The 22,893-nt window shown below is 34.4% G+C and overlaps 1 protein-coding gene across 1 annotated transcript in view; it reads left to right on the top strand.

Moving 5' to 3' along the window:
• Positions 1-19,151, top strand: part of ITGB8 (integrin subunit beta 8) — a 92,410-nt gene extending 73,259 nt beyond the window's left edge. The window contains exons 8-14 of the mRNA XM_060020404.2: positions 3,805-3,894; positions 7,635-7,769; positions 10,418-10,823; positions 13,243-13,468; positions 14,729-14,835; positions 17,837-18,000; positions 18,097-19,151. Of these exons, the coding sequence (XP_059876387.1) occupies positions 3,805-3,894; positions 7,635-7,769; positions 10,418-10,823; positions 13,243-13,468; positions 14,729-14,835; positions 17,837-18,000; positions 18,097-18,219 (1,251 nt within the window). The 3' untranslated portion in view covers positions 18,220-19,151. The remainder of the gene's footprint in view (positions 1-3,804; positions 3,895-7,634; positions 7,770-10,417; positions 10,824-13,242; positions 13,469-14,728; positions 14,836-17,836; positions 18,001-18,096) is intronic.
• The last annotated feature ends 3,742 nt before the right edge of the window (positions 19,152-22,893 follow it).

Below are 22,893 nucleotides of genomic sequence, written 5' to 3'. Positions count from 1 at the left end.
CTACAATGAGGTATCACCTCACACCGGTCAGAATGGCCATTATCAAAAAGTCTACAAACAATAAATGCTGGAAAGGGTGTGGAGAAAACAGAACCCTCTTGCACTGTTGGTGGGAATGTAAATTGATACAGTCACTATGGAGAACAGTATGGAGGTTCCTTAAAAAACTAAAAATAGAACTACCATACGACCCAGCAATCCCACTACTGTGCATATACCCTGAGAAAACCATAATTCAAAAAGAGTCATGTACCACAATGTTCATTGCAGCTCTATTTACAATAGCCAGGACATGGAAGCAACCTAAGTGTCCATCAACGGATGAATGGATAAAGAAGATGTGGCACATATATACAATGGAATATTACTCTGCCATAAAAAGAAACGAAGTTTTGTTACTTGTAGTGAGGTGGATGGACCTAGAGTCTGTCATACAGAGTGAAGTAAGTCAGAAAGAGAAAAACGAATACCGTATGCTAACACATATGTATGGAATCTAATTTTAAAAAATGGTTCTGAAGAACCTAGGGGCAGTACAGGAGTAAAGACACAGATGTGGAAACTGGACTTGAGGACACAGGGAGAGGGAGTGGTGGGCTGGGATGAGATGAGAAAGTGACATGGACGTTTATAGACTACCAAATGTTGAATGGATGGCTGGTGGGAAGCAGCTGCATAGCACAGGGAGATCAGCTCGGTGCTTTGTGACCACCTAGAGGGGTGGGATAGGGAGGCTGGGAGGGAGATGCAAGAGGGAGAGGATATGGGGATATATGTATACATATGGCTGGTTCACTTTGTTATACAGCAGAAGGTAACACACCATTGTAGAGCAATTATACTCCAATAAAGATGTTGAAATTTTAAAAAAAGTAATTTATACTACACAGGGTCTTAAGTTAGCAGTTAAGTATAAATAAGTATAAATTCTATGTTTGTAACACCTAGAACCAAGTGTGGGCACTGATACTTGGTGTTGTACTGACTGTGACAATAATGGAGGAGACTTTTATCAGGTGAAAAGTAGTTCACACTCGAAGTATACCACTCATGTCCAGAGTTCTGCTTTTTCTAGCCCATGGGCATATCTTTATAATAGATTAGGTTGGGGAATAGCAGCATATTTTAAAATAGCACCAACGTACCTAGGTTTGGTCTAGGTCATCTAGTAAAGGAACAAGAGGAGCCATGGAATTGGCTAACCCAGTCAAAGCCTTCCTACATAAGAATAATGTTGATTTTGTCCAGTATCTTTTGGGCCAGGTGAGTCCTACAAGCCCAAAAGACGTTTGGCACCTATGTCACTCTGGCAGCACCCAATGGGATTCCCCCTGTCACCCCCAAACCTGTAACTTCTGTGATCCTGCTATAGCTTTCTTTTCACAGTCTTTAAAGTTCTTTTTTCCAGAAAACTCTCTTTTTTTCATTTCTACAATATTGTGATACCCTAATTTTCATTACACATATCTGTTCACTGGGTCTTCTTCATCTCCTTTGTTGTCTTTGCTTCTTCCTTCTACTCCTAATGTCCTTTACTTATTTTTGAATACTTCAGAGAAACTACATTTTCTTTTGGCTTCAACAAATACTTGAACCCATTTTAACTTGCCACAAAGCTGGTGTTCCCTTCAACAATTTCCCTAATACCTGACTACCACGTTTATCATCTGAAAGTGCTACTTAAATTATACCATTTCTTCTCTTAGAAATTTATAGTGAAAATATAAATCCCTGTTTTCCCAAACTTATATACCATGGAACCCCCTTTTTAAGCAAACAACCATTAATATCCACAGAAGTAGGGCTCTGACCCAAATTAAATGCCTGAATCACTTTATTAACAATAGTAACTGCTTCCACTTATTGAGCACTTACTATTGTCAGGCACTGAGTTTATTAACATTAACTCATTTAATACTCTTAAAACTCATAACAATGAGGGCAATATTACTAGTATGCCCATTTTAAAGATGAAGGAAATGCATTTAGGGAAGTTATATACTTCCCCAAACTTTCCTAACAGCCTAAATCCTGTGTTCTTAACCCCTAAGCTTAAATTTCAAATTGAATTTCAACTTACTGTGCAGCTCTTTATTGCTTTTACCTCCTTTTTCTCTGCTATTACTTCTTGATGGTGATATTAGCTCTAGCAGTTTCTCCCTACTCCTTTAAGAAAATTTCCACTGACTGTTAAACCATAAAACCAGGTTTATTATTAATTGAATTGTGTGCAAAGTAAGAGTCAGCAGGTTCTAAAAGCCTGACAGGCTCTGCTAAGAGTCCTGTGTATGCCGTTTCAGTCACCTAATTTGGCTGCTCAGAGATATTTTTATTAATTATCTTTGTTTGGATTGTAACAGCCTCCTAACTCATCTCCCAAATCTATCTTCCACTCGGCTGCAGGATGAGCTATTTGAATCACAGGTGTGAGCACAGTACTCCCCAGAGTAAAATGTTCCAGTGGTTCCCTCTGATCTAGAGGATCAAGTCTTTAATATTGTCTGCGTTAAACTTGTCCCTCCAGTCGTGCTTCTAATCCTCCTGTGTACACACACTCACCAGGCTCTTTCTTTCCTTTGTGACTTTGTTCTTGCTACCTAACTCTCATGCCTGAAAGCCCTTCTCCATCATTACGTGACTCTTACTCATCCTTTAAGACACAGCTCATGAATCACCTCCTCCAGGAAACAGTCCCTGACAACTTTCCCCAGCTCTCAAATGCTTGCTCAGTATCCCTCTCATTAGGGTCTGTACATATGTCTATTGCTTCAGGTGTACGTTGTTTTTTGAAACTGTCATTTATATTCCTGTGAGATCCTTAAGGATGGAAACTATGTGGCATAGCAATTTAGCATTCCCAAAGTGGTATATGGTGGTTAGTTAATCAAGGTTGTATAAATGAATTTTTAAAATATTTAACTGATACATTTTCCCTATTACCTGAGATACCAAATTGTTAGTAACCAAGTAGTAGCTGGCATACAGCAGGAACTTAATGATACTTGTGAATGGTAAAATGAGTATATAAATGTATTTCAAGACTTTTCATAATCTGATTCCATATAAATATGCACCGCACCATTCACTCTAGTCAGACTAGTTTCTTCTCTATCCTTACTTCATCTACAACTTGAGTAAACCTTTAAGCCTTTGCTAATTCTCATTTCTCACTAGGAATACCTAGAGTTGATTCCATAATTATTATGTACCATCCATCAAGAACACCCGCTCCATGAAGCTTCCATTTGTGACTTTGATTTTTTTCTCCTGTCTGGGCAAATATGTCCTAAAGACCATTCCATGGAAAAGTAGTTCTGCAGAATAGTTGTATATGTTACATGAGAAAAGAGTTTTGTAATTAAGTAAATGTTAGGGAATGCTGCATTTAATAATGCTAAATCATTTCTGAATTGCAGTGGTGTACATTTTGAGTCTCTATGTGGAATAAACCATATGCAGAACTTATCAAACTTATTTGCCCTCAGAACCCTTTTCATTTTAAAATCTCTTGGGACCATGTTCTATGGGAGATAGTTTGGGAAATGCCGGTCTGTGCTTTGAGTTTTAGGTCAGCATGTAACTTGTGAACGCACACACACTCATGCACATACAAATACATACTATTTCAGGAACATATGTTTTGGCTGCTCTGCTTAGTTGCTTATATTTTTCTTGTGTCTCATATTTTTTGATTCATGTAATGACTCACCTTCCACTGATAACTACAGATTTTTAAATATTTGTTGATTGCTAAACCACTGTATACTATTGTCATTAAGTGCAGGTTATTGGTATGTTTTCTAGGATCTTCTACCCCTCTTGCCTGGCACCATTGCTGGTGAAATAGAATCAAAGGCTGCAAACCTCAATAATCTGGTTGTAGAAGCCTATAAGGTATGTATATACTGTACACATTTTTTCAAATAAACTTTTAACCCCAATTTCCATGGCAAGGTACAAACTAATGCCCTATCATCTTGAGAGGAGTGGTGGAAAAAACAGATTAGGAATTAGGAAACTGAGCTTAGCCCTGGCTCTACCACTAACTAGCTATAGAACGTTGGGAAAGTCATTTCAGTTTTCTGTGCTTCACTATGTCTCAATGACACAGTTTACTAAACTCAGGTTGAGTTACAGACTATCTAAATTTCCTTCCTCATCAAATGTTCAGTGAGTCACCAAATCACAGCTATAGAACATACTTTATTACCAAGAAATTTCACAATTTCCAGTGCCATAAAGATAAAGTAATCAATCCACAGTGTTATAAACAGCAACTTTCCAGGGAAAATGAACTATATGAGATACAGAGATTACTAAGAGAACTTTGTTGGGGTCTCCTAGATCAATAACTTGGTTGTTCAATCGTTTACTTTAGCAGTTTTACTAAACTAGTTTGATTAAAAGAATCACCCTAAGAGATACACTACTTTATTGAGATGACAGTTGTATGCTGTCCCCAGTTCGTGTAGAGTGGGTACCAAATGCAAAGATTTAAGAAACATCTGCTCTCTCAATCTAAGTCATTTCTGGATAGAATAATCTCTTTTAAGAAGTTGTAATAATAGTAGCTGTCATTTTAATACCACTAAGAACCAGTTATTTTCCATACATGACCTCATTTAATCCACACAACCAACCTATAAGGCAAGTATTAGTACTCCCACTGTGTATTTGTAGAACTTCAAAGAAGCTAAGCAAATCAATCAAAGGCCAAACAGCTAACAAGCAGAAGCAGCAGCACCAGAACCTAGGTCTTCCTTAATTCTAGCTTCCACATGCTTCCTCCTGTGTTACACAATCTGTTTTTCTGTTGTTGTTTTTTTCTTTTTTACATAGTGTCTAAAGATATGCCTTATTCTACCCTGAATTTATGCACCATTGATAAACTCTCACTTCCCAAAATTCTCTTTTTCCCTTCCTGACACAGTAGAGTTGAACAGTGTTAAAGTAGCCCAAGCATTGTGAGAAATCGCAGGCTTCTCTTCTCATTTTCTTCATGGAACATCTGCCTTCAACTCAATTACAAAAGAGAAAGGCAGGAAGTAGACACGGGATAGAAAATGAAGGACTTGTTTAAACTTTCTTTTTTTAAAAGGAAAATAAACCTTGCGAGATTTTTTTGTTTTTCTGTTTTTTGCCAAGGAATTTTTCTATATCTGAAGACTATGTTGGATGAAATAAGAAAAGCATCTTTAATTATATTTCTTCTTCACTGTTACGAAACAAAAACAAAAACAAAAAGCATTAAGACTGGTGCAGCTTCTTATCAAGGAAAACCAAACCTGTGTACAATTCGTTCCCATCCGAAGTTTGTTCCCAAGTATAATCAAAATAAGAAAGGAGCTTACAGTGTTAGAAGTCACCCTAGTTTTCATAGTATGAACCCATTTATTACCCCAAAGAAAAAATATAAGTCGACAAACTTTCCTGTATCTCAAACTGCACCCATGGAAAGGGAAACAGCAGGGTTTTTTTTCATGTTCTTTATTTGCTAGGATAGGTATGTGATGCATTATCTAATTGCAGTTCTGATTAACCTTAAACAATCTGAATAACAATTTTAATAAAACCAACAAAAACTCTGGCGAAACAATCTCCTTAAGTTGGGATTCTGTTATTATTTTATATATGTCTATACTTTCAAAATTCTTCTGAAATTTCATTTTGTCTTCACAGCTCAACAGAAACTGTTCACAGCTCATTGAAGAAAAAAATAATAAAAATATTTTATTCTAACTTTTAATACTTTGCATTTCCTTTTTAAGACTTTTATAAAATTATATACAAATTTAGTACAGGTGAATGTGATTGCATTTTGTTTTTTATCCTTTACATCTGCATTGCCATTAGAATTAAAACTATATAAAAATCATGACTATAATAACTTAATAGTAATTTAGCTGAAATTAAGACATAAAAAAATTATGTTGAATAAAAAATAATTATACATTAGAAAAAATAAATTCTGCCTCTGTTCCTGTTAGATATTAAAAGACAAGCTTAAGACTGTGTCTGAAACTTAATTTCTTTTTTTTGCGGTACGCGGGCGTCTCACTGTTGTGGCCTCTCCCATTGCGGAGCACAGGCTCCGGACGCGCAGGCTCAGCGGCCATGGCTCACGGGCCCAGCCGCTCCGCGGCATGTGGGATCTTCCCAGACCGGGGCACTAACCCGTGTCCCCTGCATCGGCAGATGGACTCTCAACCACTGCGCCACCAGGGAAGCCCTGAAACTTAATTTCTTAATCTCAAAACTGGGCAAAATTTTAGATATTTGTCTTCATACCCTGTTTGAAAAACATTGGTTAAACTAGATTAAGGTTTTAAGGGAAGCAGAATTTCAAAAGGGCAAAAAGAACAGTCATGGTATTAGGAACTTCCTTCTGATTTGTCAAACCAACCATATCAATACCATTTGTATACCATTAGAAGTTTCTATTTTTTACTGAAATTGTTTAATTAAGTGATTACAATGTATGAATTCTCTAGTAGATAAAAAATGTGACTAATATAGTCTTACCTTTATTCAAATAAAATTTGAGGAAGTATCTTACTCTAAAGATTTACTACCATAATTCCATGATCAATTATTAATCAGTAAGCACACATCTCTTTATTGATTATACAGTTGAAGAAGAAAAATTACTCAAGTAAAGAATTAGAAACCATGGGGATTTCTTTTTCCTTCACACCCTGCTACTCACTCTTTCCTTAGGTACATACTTCATCTTTTCCCTTTCCTTTTGTTTACAAAAATAAGTTAAGGATTTTTGCATGTGATAGACTCTTAGTTTTATGAGATGAAATTCACACAGATCTACAGAATATATTTAATGCAGCTAGAACTTTTGGAACCCAGAGATTGGATGAAATTAGGATGTGCTTGATACATAATAGGCAATACATACATGGTTTTTGAATGATTATATAAATTAGTGAATAAATGAGCAAATGATTTTCTGCCCAGTAAGGGGCTCTATTTCAGTATTAAGGATTGGAACAAATTTGATTGACATAAGCAAGCACCAGGGATTTGGCAAAAATTCTAGGCCATTCTTGGAGAATTTATAGAGCCATAACTGGCAGGTATTTCTTATACCTACAGTATAGAAATGCCCTCCCAAAAATTTACCTTTCAATTCTGTATCAGTAAGGCAGTTTAGCTTTCATGATAGTCTAAAATGTTTGAAACGGAAATGCTTCTTTAACAGCTGTAAATGTCAGAAGCATGTTCCAGATTTTAAGCTGTCAAGATTTAGCCTCTATGATGATATATGTATTCTCAATGCTTTATTTAAATTTTACCAAAAAATATAAATGTTATTGGATTAAAATGATTATTTTCCTAACAAGCTGAGTGAGAAATATCTCTGAAGTGATCAAAATGCAGTCATGGAAATATGTGAAAAAATAGAGCCATTTAAATGCAGATAATCCTTCAGTATTTTTTATGTATTTCAAATGTAACTGGGTCATTATGTGGAAACACTGTTTTTAATCGACCTTTTACAGAGACAAACTCTTTGATTTAGTTAAAAATTAAATCTAGAATGACATGATAAACTTGACTCTGTTTTGTTGCTTACATTAGAAACTGCTATAGTATACAACTAAAAAATGTCATCTCTGCAGAAACTCATTTCAGAAGTGAAAGTTCAGGTGGAAAACCAGATAAAAGGCATCTATTTTAACATTACTGCCATCTGTCCAGATGGGAGCAGAAAGCCAGGCACAGACGGATGCGGAAATGTGACAAGCAATGACGAAGTATGTGCGTGTGCGTTTTTCCCATTTAAAGTAAACTAAGTTGTTTGGCATGCTTTCTTACAGAAAAATCAAACCATTCAGAAAAACTTTTTTTACTACCGACCTCAAGAATCTCATTTACACTTCAAAGTAACTTTTATTATCTAATCCCTAAGTTCCTACTTCTTGTAACTCCATTGACTGTTTTCTCAAACTCTCTAGCTAAAATAAATAAATATATATCATATTAAATAATTATTTAATAATAATAACTTTAAACTTAGATGACACAGACAGTGAATGTTAGGAAATCATATCTCCTCAAACAAGAAGTGCCTATACTTAGGATGATGATAATACCTTTTTGTTTCAAATCTGAAAATTCTCAGAGTAAATGTGAAAGTTGAAAGTAAAAACGACAGAGAAGAATGCTGTTGATAAAGATTAAGAATTACAAAATCTTTCACTTTGTGATTGTCCCAGTACACTTGTATTAGCTCAATACAATGACCTACGAGGTACGGAAATTTGTTAAGAACAACAGCAACAAAAAAAAAGGTGTCATCATTTAACTAAAAAGGAATGAGATATGGAAAAGAGAGATCCGGATATAGCAGCATCAGGAAATAGGACTGGGGAAGATATGGATTCTCCCAGGATTGGCACAATAGAAAGTAAATATACAGAAATATGCTTTTACAAGAAATTCTTGTAGAATGAAGTGATTTTCAGTGAGTCATTTACCTCTTGAGGCATCAGTTGCCTCATTTTTAAATAAACAGCTAGAACTAGAAGATTTCCAATCCTACCTCCATCCATCTCCAAGGTTCTATGATGTTATTATTTTAATATCATGCTATAGACAAAAAGAAAAAGTTATTGAAAGAGATTAAAAATCCTAGTATTCTAAGGTTGAATAAAGGAGAATCTTCCTTCTCTTTAGTTAGAATATAATTTTCTCTCTTGGGAAGTTTAGAATCTGCAGGTAGTATAGTTGTTCCAACAAGCTGTATATTTGAAATTAATTATTTCAAATTCAAATTCTGTAGGCTCCTCCATAATCACTCCTTGAATTTTGTTCAAAAGATATTTTATGCCAGTTTACAAAATACATATTTAATTTCCACTGAATATAGAGAAACTTTGTGCTAGCAAAAGATAGTGCTAAGTTAGTTTCTGAGAAAAGGTTACCTTTTTAGAAGTAGCTCTTTCTTTCAAAATCGATTTTGGCAGAATGGTTTTCCTTACTCCTTACATTTTTTTTCTTTTTCTTTGTCTACATCCCTTTTTTCCCCTCACTTTCAACCAAGTAGTATAAACAGTTTGACTAAGGAAGAGTCATTTGACCACTTAATTATATAAACCCCAAGTTTTGCTCTATTAATATTGGCAGTTGACCACATTATCCTACAGTCTGTTAATCCTTATATTTTTAAAGAGAAAAAACATTTCAAGTCTGACACCAACTGTATTGATTTTAATATTATGAGACTAACTCTAATTCCGAATGGATATATATATAACGTATAAACCTAAATTTAGACCTTTCATATCAGTGTGTATATTTGTGCTAGGCTTTTTGGTTGGGATGGATATCTATCTATCTATATCTATATACACATACATATATATATAGAGAGAGAGAGAGCGTGAATCTGTATATATTCATATATATATCCATCTATATATATCATCCATATCTATTATCATCTATCTATCTAATCTAATTCCATCCCAACCAAAAAGCCTAGCACAAAGTATTTTTAAATTGTAACTTATCTCAGTCTAACATGGAAAAAAAACATGTAACCTTCTTATTTGCCAAAGTACCTGAAGATCATAAGGTGAGTTAACAAATATAAATAGACACACTAAGCCAATCGTGTTGTACAGGAAGGCAAAATAGAGAAAAAGGAAAAATTTGGCAGGAGAAAGACATTCTGTAGTTTGCATGGGGGAAACCAATTCCTGCCAGGCCAGATCCTTAGTTGTGGACTAACATCTTCCAGTGAGACAAATGTATGACCTTTTATTGAGATCTTAAGATCTAAAAGTGAGAATCCTAAATCTTTTTCCCTTGAGTAACATCAGGGAAAGCCCCATATTTTCTTCATAACACCATGTATAAACTAAAATTTAACTCTAAAACTTACTTGGGCCCCTGGAAAACAGAAACAAAATAAAAATTGTTCATTTGAACAATTGTTCATCTCAGGGTTTTAAACCAGTAGAGCAGAAGCTCTTGACTTGACTTTATTTGATCTATCTTTAGTGCCAAATATATTCAGTAACTCCACATGTTAAGAACTGAATCCAGAAAATGGTCTATTCTCTCTCAAGTTTACTAAGAAGTCAGTTGAGGATATAAATTAATGATCGGAAGTAGAGTACACATTTCAAATAGGCTTGAACCCATGTCCATTTAATGCTGTAATACAGGCAAGTCTCAGTCATTGCATCCTTTAACTCTCCAGTTCATTAATTAGGAAATAAATGAAATTAAAAAGGAATGTTATGTCTACATATGAGAATGCATGTGTAATTTATAAATATTAATTTCTATAAGATGGTATATTATTGACTTAAATATTATTAACAGATATAATATTGGTAATAAAAATTATCAAGACATATAAATATATTTTCTTCCTCCCCACCCAAATATTTAGGTTCTTTTCAATGTAACAGTTACAATGGAAAAATGTGATGTCATGGAAGGAAAGAGCTATGCAATAATCAAACCTATTGGTTTCAATGAAACCACTAAAATTCATATACATAGAAACTGCAGCTGTCGGTGTGATGACAGCAGAGGACCTAAAAGAAAGTGTGTAGAAGAAACTTTTCTAGATGCCAAGTGCTTCCAGTGTGATGAGAATAAATGTCATTTTGATGAAGATCAATTTCCTTCTGAAAGTTGCAAGTCACACAAGGATCAACCTGCTTGCAGCGGTAGAGGAGTTTGTATTTGTGGGAAATGTTTATGTCACAAAATTAAGCTTGGAAAAGTGTATGGAAAATACTGTGAAAAAGATGACTTTTCTTGTCCATATCACCATGGAAATCTGTGTGCTGGTGAGTATAAGTATGTACATGCAGTTATTTATATAGTTATATATTAAACTAGCATATATGTTAAAGTATCTTTAAATCACATCTTTATAATTACCAACTTTGACTATGAATTTAATATTCAAAGTCTGTGAAATTAGGACATAGCTACAGATTTACAGTACATGATTCTGATATTTATAGTTTAAATTATTTTATACAGGAAATATTTAAAAATTAAAACCAAAAGTTAATTGTTATTTTCAAGTATGCCTTGATCTTGTAAAGACATATACCAGAAAAGGAAATTACTGATAATGTCTGACAGATTTTCTATAATCTGGGTATTCTTCTAGAAGGATCTGATTCATTCTCATACGTGGTTACTCCCTCCATCTTGCTCAGAGGATAGTTAGCTATAAAAATATACTTTTCATTCATTGTAAAATTCTTAATGCATTATCATAGATGGCATTGTAAATCTGTAGTAATTTAAATTTCTCTAGTTTATTTTTGGAACAACGCCAGCAACAAAACTGTCAAAGGACAGAATTCTTCAAGAAAATGCTGGTTTCATAAGAAATCTAGATTAGGCCCAGAGGCCACACAAAGACCAGATTTAAAAATGAGATAATTTAAAATGAAAATATCAAAAGTACTTTTTGGCTAATTCAGTTTACTGCCACCTAGAGGTTAGATTCTAGAAAATATATGCAACATTTGAAAATTAATACAAAATATTATTTTTAAATGAATTAAGTTTTCTGTGACAGTGTGCTAAATCCACTTATTGTTAAAGCACCTTTTTAAAGTTTGCATTTTGGTAAGCAAATATTAATTAAATTATTGATGAAATGAAATATTTCATTGTAATAAGCATATGGAAAGTAACAAACCTATACAAAATAAATTTTTATTCTTGTGTAAATTAAAAATGTGCCCTATATCACATAAATATGTGATGGCAAATTTCCTTTATATTCTGTCTTATACACATAATATTTTATATTCTAAACATTTATTCAGCTGTACCTGGTATCTAGGTAGAATGGATTATAGATGACTTTAGAACAAACTGCAATTGTCATCTAATATTTTAGTGTTAATCCTGTTTGGGACAGGGCAGAAAAAGAATTCTGAGATCATCATTTCCCACAGCTGTCAAGCTCTCAATGAACTTTGAAATACACTGAGAATCCCAGTCTCTGTTAATAGTAGAATTAAAAATCAATGCACTGGTCCTTCTATATGACTATGATACTACTGACCTACAGGCAGTTGAGAATCTGCTTTGAATTATTTGTATATAAGTTATAAATGCAAACTGTAGGCTGACAAGCATTTTCTTCACTAGCGTCCTTTGAGAATAAGAACACACGATCACAGATATGCTGGCTAGGATTAGGCATGCAGCCCATATACAGGGAACCGGGTCTGGCAGGCATTTGTTTGGCCTGGATATCATTAGTTCTACATTTAACAAATTGAGCTGATCCAACAGTAGATGCTAAGGAACAGTTACCCTGTGACGTGCTCCACAATAAAAGGAAGGAGGGAGGAAGCCAGGAATTGAGGGAAGGAAAGAAAGGAGGAAGAGAAGGAGGGAGGGAGGAAAAGAGAAGGAAGGAAGGGAAAGTCTTTGGCCAGATAAACTTGAAAAACATTTTACAGCCCTGAAAATTTACCCTCTCTTGAAGATTTCTAGTTCATATTAGCATATTAAATCTTGCATACTTCCTGCAGGCTAAAATCCACTTAACTGAGTATAATCAGTGTTCTTCTTCAACTACAACATGCACACACATACCACCTTGCTTTCTTTCTTGCCTTCTCTCATTTAACACCTAATAACACCTCACAGCATACTTTAAGACATGTCCCACAAACCTGCTAAATAATGTGCTGAAGATGTGAAAGGATTACTTCAACTTCCCCAGAGATCTTATCTTTAAACAAGGCACTAGCAGAACTGAAGCACTTAAAAGGGTTTGCCAAATAGACCTTCAAAGTTATCCCAGGCCCTGAGCAATAATGAGTGACTAAGAGAAAAATTATGGAAGCTATTCATAAAATACCCATTTTTCAAATTTCAAATCAGACAACATTACATCAGCCTCTGTAGCTTCTTTATATTTGTCTTTTTAATTTAAAACTGAATGTACAGCGACCTTCAAGTAGTTGGGCAGCCACTGCAGCAGGGCAGAATTCACAATTGTCAGCACAATAGATTACCATGGGGAGATTATCTACAACAGAACAGCTTTGAAAATAGACACTCCTAAGTCCTGGTATTGTTTATGTCAGACAAATAGAAAGTGATGCTGTTTCTATTCACTTGACTGTCAGTGTATTTCCATGGAAATGGAAGGGGAATTCATGTTTGGAAATGCTTCACAAAGTCAGTGACCTCAATAACTTAGGTCTTGGAGTGTCTTTGTTGCAGGGCATGGAGAGTGTGAGGCAGGCAAATGCCAGTGCTTCAGGGGCTGGGAAGGGGATCGGTGCCAGTGCCCAACAGCATCTGCCCAGCACTGTGTCAGTCCAAAAGGCCAAGTGTGTAGTGGAAGAGGCACATGTGTATGTGGCAGGTGTGAGTGCACCGATCCCAGGAGCATCGGCCGCTTCTGTGAACATTGTCCCACATGTCACACAGCCTGCAATGAAAACTGGTATGTGTTTCCTGATTCCAAATATACATAAAGCAGTCCTTCATTATAGTCATGTTCGACCTTTTCTATTTTGCCTACCTTAACCTAAAAGCAGGATCTTCTCCAGATAAATTGTTATCATCATGCTAAAAAAGAACTGAATGAGGAATTTAGGAATTAGAAGACTTAGATTCCAATCTTTGGCCATGCATGAAAATTTATCTAGGTATTCACTGCCTTTTTTGAAATAGGTTTTTTTCTTTAAAGAATAATATTCAGTGTTCATAAAGGTTCATTTTTTTTCCCCCAGCTTTTTTGAGATATAATTGACATATAACCTCGTGTAAGTTTAAGATGTACGATGTGATGATTTAGGGGCTGCCTGCTTCCCAACTTACTATTAATTAGCTGTTTAATCTAGGGCAAGATTTTTTAAATTCTTTGTGCCTCAGTTTTGTGATATTAAAAGTGAGGATAATAATAATACTGTGGTATAATTCTGTGAGATAATTAAATTAGATGTTCATGCAAAATATACCTAAACCTTTGTACTTGGTGCATAGTAATCATAGAATAAATGTTAGCTGTTATTATTGTTTTATTTTTATTCTTTTAAAGATAAAAAGTGGTGGCTACGAAGCATTCTAGAAAGAAGTGATGGATAAGGGAAAGGTGATGTTAAATAATGGTGGCATTGTTGTTTTGTGCCAATAATTAATTTTCCAATAACAATTTGAGTCCTGCTCAAAGACCACTACTCAGAATATCACTGTGCCTTACAATTTGTTTTATTCAATTTTTAAAAAGACATTCTCAAGTAAAATTTTTTAAATTATACACTGTAGGTTATGTAACACACTAGGAAGATAACGATGGAGTGATGGAGGTATTTCTAATGAACCCAACCAAAATTTGAACTGTATGTTCATTGCTAAATTTTTCTAGTAGTATCATAATATTCATCTTCTAAAACATCTGTGCTAGCTGGTTTTGTTTTTGATTTTGCAGTGAGAGTATCTTATTCATTTCCTAGAGATTTTCTTCTCAGTACAGAAAAATCATTATGTTAATTTTATACATTAAAATATTTTAAGTGGTTAGAATGTAACTTTGCCATGATATTAAATTCAGCCAAGATTACAAATAAATGTCATAGTCTTCTTTCCCCGTTTTACAATTCTGCTGTCCTAAAGCAGTACCCTATTTTATTTTTTACAGAAAATACTATAGGCTACAACCTTTTAAAAAATTAAATGTTTTCACTTCTGTTTCCCCTTACAGGAATTGTATGCAATGCCTTCACCCTCACAATCTGTCTCAAGCTATACTTGATCGGTGTAAAACCTCATGTACTCTCAAGGAACAGCATTATGTGGACCAAACATCAGGTAAACAAAAGGTTAATAATCAAAGTACTGAAGAGTATCTGTAGAGAATCATATTCCCCAAAAAGGCTCATAATCAACCATCCTAAAGAAAGAACTAACTGCTTCAATGTTTTCAACCTCCAAGAAATAGTGCTCTATAAAACCAGCTGAGGATATTTGCCATGGTATGGCTGAATTGCTAGATCTCCCACCTAACAATTAAACTACCATCTCAACTACCCAGCTAAATTCGCATGCTGTGCACCTCCATGGAAGTATACCAAACAGATTTTCTAGAGAGACCTCAGTGAGCCAAGAATAGGAGTTTCCTAGGTAGAGTCCATTTCACCCTTAGAGACAAGGTCTATGGAGCCATCATTACCCTTCACAATCCAAACTTGTTTCCAGTTATAACCTTCCTCATGTCAAACGAACATTTATTTTCACGTTTCAGGTGATGCCAAAAAATTCTAAGTAGCAATGATTTAATTTTGCAAAGTACATAATTTCAAAAGGGCCATTCCTCCCTGATAATTTTCATTCTGATATAAATATAATTTAGGGGTGAATGAATATAAAGGTGACACAGTGGAAAGGGTATGGAAATTTTAGTCTGAAGACCTTAGCTTAAGGCATGTCTCCTGACAGTAGTAGCTAAGAAATATCAGCCCTCTTACAAAATTTCACTGAGCCTCAGTTTCCTCATCTGTAAAATGGAGATAATAATACTAACCTCAAAGAGTTGTGTGGATTAAATGAGCCAGTGAACATGAAAAAACTTTTTCAGTTAAAAGATGATATATGAATGGAAGAAACATGTGAAAGCTGAGTTCAAAGATCATTTTGGACAAAAGTTCATTAGAACTCAAAAGCCAGCACCCCCATTTTGTTCAGGTTTAAGGTGTTAAACTATATAAGAATTAGAAATGAAGCTTGAAATTATGTATTCATTAAAATGTTCCTACTGCTACTACTATTTCTAGTCTTTCCTCTAACCTGTAAGAATAATTCCAGGTCTTAAAGAGATTGCACAGGAGAATAAACTTTCTGCAGAGTTTTGTTTCCCTCTCCCCTCACATCCACACTAATCTTAGCCCATAATAAATTTGGCTTTGAAAAGAGCCCATGTGCTGCCAGCTGGGGCTGCAGCAATCACACCCCAAAGCCAAGTGCCTTTTCTAATAAATAAAGCTCTTATTGTCAACACGTAATTTATTATGTTAAGGAAACAAACCTATTCTGACCTAAGTGTGGTTACAAAAACTATTCCCTTAAAGCTCCTTAGGAAAAGCCCTTGCTTGACCTAAACTAAGAAAAGAGGCATGGCCAGGGCTAAATTTTTGGCTCCCCAAATTTTGAAATTTAAAAATGCATGCAGATTTGAGTCCCAAAAATGTCCATTAGAAATATTTGTAAAATGTATTAGTAGCTAGGGGGCTACCCTCCCCTTCACAACTATTGTGCAAGGAGAGGGAAAGGGCATTTGTTAGCCACCTCTATTATCTATCCACTTGATCACACTTAAAGGGTGTTCTTTTGGTCTTTCTGGCTAAGCTCCTACTAGGCAAGAAGCCATTAAGTGAGATCAAGCCACGTGCCACCTTAGCTGATTAAGTATTCTAAGTCAGCCAAGGGAAATGAAAGGCATGCATGTCACAAACCTGGGCACCACCAAGGGTACCACTTTTGAACAGAGCATCTTGGATTCTCTCTGCATGTGAGACTATAACAAAGGGAGACTTGCACTTGCATCTGGTGCTTCTATTCCAGTTAGTAGTCCTCCAGCCTCCTTTTAGCATTTCTTTCAAGGAACCTTATCACTATGACCAAGAGAAAACTGGGCTCTAAGTCTTCCCACTTAGAGAAGAGCCCCTGCCCTTGTTACTGAATTCTTGGCGTATTCAAGAGAAATGCTTGGTCATCCCTGGGATTTCAGACACAAATCACTCATGACTGACTGTTCTTCTAAGCCTTGGCAGGTCCCCTCCCAAAAGCCATTCTCAAGGAGACCTTCAGACAGTTAGGTGAAGTCCCCAAAGTCTGGAGGATGCACGGAAAACACATGCTTCTTTAGGCCAGGAGGTAATTTTGTGAGTGTGGGGCAGCTGGTGAGTTCTGTGGAGTACTTGTGTATTATGCAACCATGTTCCTCTTAGATTAGGGTAATACCTCTAACAGCCACAGAGCCTGCAGATTTTCCAACTAGAGTTTGCCAAAGGTCTAGGGCTAAAACAGAGACCTAGAATGCCCCTCCTCTTAATGTAGCATTTCCTTTTCCAGCTAGTAATTATCTGTTCTTGAAAAAACAAAAAGCAGAATTTTTAGAAGCAAAATAGGATAGATGTGGTTAACAGACAAGTAAAAAATAAATTAATAACAATTGAGGAAAGAGATTTGGGTATTGTCCCAAATTATACACTCCCATTTCCTGGAGAAGCTATGTGTAATAATAATGAAAACTTACACTGCAGTTTCAAAGGAAATATTTATTCATCTATTAAAGTAGTACTGATTTTAGCTTCTGCAGATGTTTACTTTATTTTCCATTACTGATGTGTAACAAATGAGGAGTAAGCATAACAAGAAAAACATACGTTAATGCACAGAGCTGTTAAATAATTTTTTAAATCCTATTTTCCACTTAGTGATCCACACCACACCAAAATACTGTCCCTCTCTCTGTCATGGATAAAATTATATTTGGTTAAGGGATTTGGACATATTCCAGTTAGTTCAAATAAAGAATCAAGCTGCAAAGAAATAATCTTATTGAATACCTTAATTGTGGCTACTGTCCAAAAGAGAGTTTTCTGTTGAAAAGATTTGAATAATAAATGTGTAATAATAATTAGTTTACTTCTTGAATCAACAATGGCAGTCCTCTATTTTGAAAATGTAGATTTGCAAATATCTCTGATCCTACTGAGATGATGAACACTATTTACTTCTAACATTATTGTTAGAACCTTTTGATTTACTCATTCCAGTTTTTTAAACCATTTATTCGTTTGCTTCTTTACAGAATGTTTCTCTAGCCCAAGCTACTTGAGGATATTTTTCATCATCTTCATAGTTACATTCTTGATTGGGTTGCTTAAAGTCCTTATTATTAGACAGGTGATACTACAATGGAATAGTAATAAAGTTAAGTCCTCGGCAGATTACAGGGTGTCAGCCTCAAAAAAGGTCAGTGAATTCTAAAACAGAAATACTTTCAGTATGTTTTTGTCTACTTTCAATATTTAGGCACTTAATTAATGATAATATTTCTTCTCCATCAAGGACAAGTTGATTCTGCAAGGTGTTTGCACAAGAGCAGTAACCTACCGACGTGAGAAACCTGAAGAAATAAAAATGGACATTAGCAAATTAAACACTCATGAAACTTTCAGGTGCAACTTCTAAAAAGATAAAAAAGTACTTTATGGGAAACTGGATTTTTAATGATCGCTCCTAAAAATTATTATTATAAAATAATAATTTTATAAGTCACAGGAGGAGATAAATTTTCTAGATCATGCCAGTTGCTGGTTGTCCACTCGAATGAAGACTGACAAGCATCCTCATCATCATGTGACTCACACTGCTGCTGAATTCTTCAGAGAAAAATGTGTCTTACTACTGTTTGATACTAGTATCATTGTAGCACTTTACTGTAATATATAACTTATTTAGATCAGCATAGAATGTAGATCATCTGAAGAGCACTGATTACACTTTACAGATACCCGCCATTTCTACACTTCCCAGAGAGACAATGCTGTGAGATAGTTTTGGCATTGTGTCACTACAAGGGTACAGTAATCCCTGCACCAAACATGCAGATGAAAAAATAATACGGCAGTTATACTAATGTTGCCAAACACTTTAACAATTGGCAGTGAATAGACAAGAACAGATAGATAAGTAAATGATTAGTGTTTCACTCATTCAAGAGATGAACAGATAAAAGCTTAATCTTGAGGGATATTGCTTTTGAAACTAGTTTCATGCATGTGTGTTTGTTTTCTTCTTTTACAAGATGGATATTAATTCTAACATTCTTTCCTCTTCGCCTTTATATTTTGGTTTTCTTTCTTACAGGATAAGTTTATAGAATGTCACAGATGACTGGATTAAATAAGTGCTAAGTTACTACTGCCATAAAACCTAATAATAATACAATGTCACTTTATTAGAATACTTTTAAAAGCCAAACATTTAATAAGGGACACTTCAAGTAAATCAAAATTTGAACAGCTTCGTTGTGTGCAGATGTGGAGTTTTATATCTTCTTACCTGGTAAACTGGATGGATTTTTTCACCATTTCATTTGTCTAATCATCAGGTTGAAATTCACAACATATTTAGAAACTCTGTGGAGTTTCTAAGCAAAGTGCCACACTTTTGAGTCTTCTCCAATATTTATTCCAAGTAGATAGTAGCATTTTTCAAATTAAAAGCTAAATTAAGCTATATTAGTTTTGCCCTTCAATGCAGTCTAAGGACATTCTTTCTTTGAATCACCTCAACCTTACTCACCAGAATTCTAAAAGTACACAATTGGAGGAGGATAGACAATATCTTAGAAATAAGCTAATTCACTCTTGTACTTAGTCAGAGAACTGAGGCTCAGCAAGTTTAAATGATTTCTCAAAAACCCCTAAGTGACCAAGTGGCAACATTCAAAGAGAACTATTTTCTTATTGCCAGGCCAGTGTTCACTGAACAATGTCATACTACCTCTTAAATCTTTAAAATAATCAATTGGCAAGTATTTTTAGATGTGATTTACTGAAGTCTTAAGTATAAGAAAATTTCAAAACAAAGCAGAAAAGAGTAATTCAAACAGAATTGTCCATGGTTGGCTTCCAGTCTATCTGCTAATCAGCTTCTAAGAGACTGCAAAATAGCCTAACTAGAGAGAAGTCCATTCACACCATAGCCTGTGTGAACGGCGCCCCCTGGAGTTGTGCAGTGCTCCGTGCTCAGCCAGAGAGCTTGATACAGACAGAGGCCATGAACTTTTATCCTCCCCAACAGGAACTTCCTCACAATTACCATATCCTTACAGACTTATTCAGTCTGATTTTATTGGCTAGAAGTCCAACAGTCCTGTATGCAGTACAGAGCTTTGCCTATGACAACTAAGGAATTTATTTTAAATTCCTTTAAAATGTCTTCTTATAATCAGCTTCCTAGACTTTCTGTCTTTCAACACTTGAGTTAAAGTGCCAGATATTTGCATTTCGATGAAGACTAAATCCCACTCCATATTCTACCCTAAAGAGGATTTAAAAACATATAATAAGTTGTTCTGCAGCCAACAAACACAATAACTCCATCAGCTGTCCCCTGCAGCCAAGCAATTATGATGCTAGCTTGAACTGTATGTCTTTCCCCAAATGAGAAATCAGCAGCATTGACATAATTCAGTACTGTGACTCACTTATGTAAAATACCTTTGATCACCAAGGATAATGCAAAACTTTTTGAAGCATGCCTGTCACAGCATCCTTTTTAAAAAAGAAAATAAATGGATATTTGACAGCCCACAAAAAGGAAAAAGTGGAAAATATCCATTCACTGAAATGCTGAAAATTTTAAAACATTTAAAAATTTTAAAACATTATGATGTTCATAAGCTAATTTCTATGTGGGCTGAGTTATCCAAAATAGCATAATAAAATGAAATTCTTAAAATAAAGGGATATATATTCTGACACTCTCACTAGTTTGCACTAATTTATAGTGGAACAAGGCTCTTCTCATAGGAAGGGACAAACTTTCTGATAGGCAGTTCAATGCTAGATGATGACTGCAGTTACGCTTGTGATGTCTTGTGTTTTCCTTTTTTACTTAAAGGTCTAATTCTTAAAAGATTTTAGAGCTTACATTTACTTGAATAATTGACATTTTCCTTGTGAGAAAAGAATTAATATTTGACTAGCTAGAATTAATTAAAAGTTAAGGGAAACAGGGTATTCTTAGATTAAATAATTTATGTAAATAAAGCCTATTTTCAACTAATATGAACACAGGAGCCTTTTGAGATTCACTGATATTAAACACGAGTTATGAAACTTTAAATGATTAACAAAGTTAAGAACTTCAACAACACTTTTGGTACGACAGCATTTCTGTGCCCTAAAGTATTTCATGATTTAGAAATGTGCCATATATGTACTACAATATAACTGTATGCATTTTACTTCTCTGGGGATATCTTTACACTGCAGTGTACATGCATTTATAAGCATCTGATATCTTTTTTTGAAATTTATTAATATTTATGAAGTCTCAGACATTCTCTGAAACACTCAGAAATTCACTAAAACTCTGATTATGTCCTAAATGTTTAATTTAGCTTTGGTTTATAAAGATAAAAAAAAAATCTAAGGTTAAACAGAATAGATTTCTCTGGAGGCAAATTTTTCAAAATTCAAAATTAAAATTAGTGGATGCATCAGATGCAACACTTCACTAAAGAATAAATTTCAAAATTTTTTAATATACACTTAATATCTATTGAAGATATTCTTATGTATGACAATGGGCATCTATAAGATGTTGAAATATGATTATGATGGACTATGAAAATTTTTCTCCTTAGAATTATGTTCCTCCTGTTACCTGATATAGTAAGTTAAACTCAATGGCTTTTCCTTCTTTTCCTTACTCCTGTTCTTTTCTATTCATTTTTCCTAAGAGAGTGCCCCAAAACTTCAAGCTCAATAAGCCTAATTGTGAAAAATAACTGACTGTAATGGTATAATGAAGTTCTTCATTTCCATACATCTCTTAATGATTTTAAAAGTTATTTGAATCTATGCACCTGAACAAAGACCCATTAAAAATGAAGAATTTTAAATTTTTACAACTGTTCGACTTCTTTCAATTTTAAAGGATTTGAGATCTATATATTTTAATAAAAGTATCAAGTGAAACACAACCACTTGGGAGTTCAATCATGTGCATATTATATTGTTTTATTTACTCTTAACATTTAATTTACAACTATCCTTATTTATATCGACCTTAAGAACTCCACTTCATGCAATGCAAACTGAGATATATTTTGAAAGAAATATAAAACTAGCATTCTTTCAGATCATTTCCCTTTTCTCTTATAATTCCTCAATGGTAAATTTATTATGGGTAACTAATTATACATGTTCATATTTCATTAATTCTAAGACATCCACTTTTTAATTTAACATCTCTAAAATGTATCTTACAGTTGTTGACCTCTTAATGCAGTGTTTGAAGTTTTGCTTAAATAAACATTATATTAATTTATCTTTAACCAAATATTCATGGGTATAGGGACATTCATTTTTGTATAAATATTTAATAACACATTTATGATAACATGTGAAGTCAGTTTTCAGTACATCTGGATCACATACAACTCAACATGGAGCCTAACCATCTGATTATGAGTTCAAATCCTGTAGACCTTTAGGTTATAAAAGCTCTTTCAGCCTCCTACTTATGCTTTATGCTAGTGGCTACAATTTCAGCGAACCCTAACCTAACTGACAAGAATGAGTGAGTTTCTCCCAGGTTTGTTAACAAATTTTTATTCTTTCTATTACTTCCTAAAGAATACTTGCATATGATCATCTCACTTTTAGACAGAATTAACTGGAAAAATATTACATAAAACCATCAGATTTAGATTTTGCATATTTAGGTTTTGCAGCATCTTGTATGTTGTATGTCAATGATAGGAGAAAAATATATAACCAATCAGTGTTGTAGGAAAACTTTCCTTTCAAGTTCTCTTACATTTTTATTCTTTATCATTTCTGTTCTTTTGTTTGACTTTTTTCTTTGGCTCTGATAAATTCACCTTAAGCCCATGTAACAACTGTCATAAAACTGCATATTTAAATTATTTGACTTATATGAAACAATTGTTCAGCTATCTGGGCAGCTGTTAATGAAATACCTGAGAGTAATAACACTACTCTTTTATCTACCTGGATTACTTTTTCCCACAAAAATTTACCTTTGTAAGGTAATTCTATTAATCAGGTTTCTAACCTCCATAACCTATTTCAGTTAAAATCATCTAATCCAACAATAAAAAAACCC

Source organism: Delphinus delphis, chromosome 9 (genome assembly GCF_949987515.2).
Source record: "Delphinus delphis chromosome 9, mDelDel1.2, whole genome shotgun sequence".
NCBI classification, from domain to species: Eukaryota; Metazoa; Chordata; class Mammalia; order Artiodactyla; family Delphinidae; genus Delphinus; species Delphinus delphis.
This window is presented reverse-complemented; position numbering and strand designations above follow the sequence as displayed.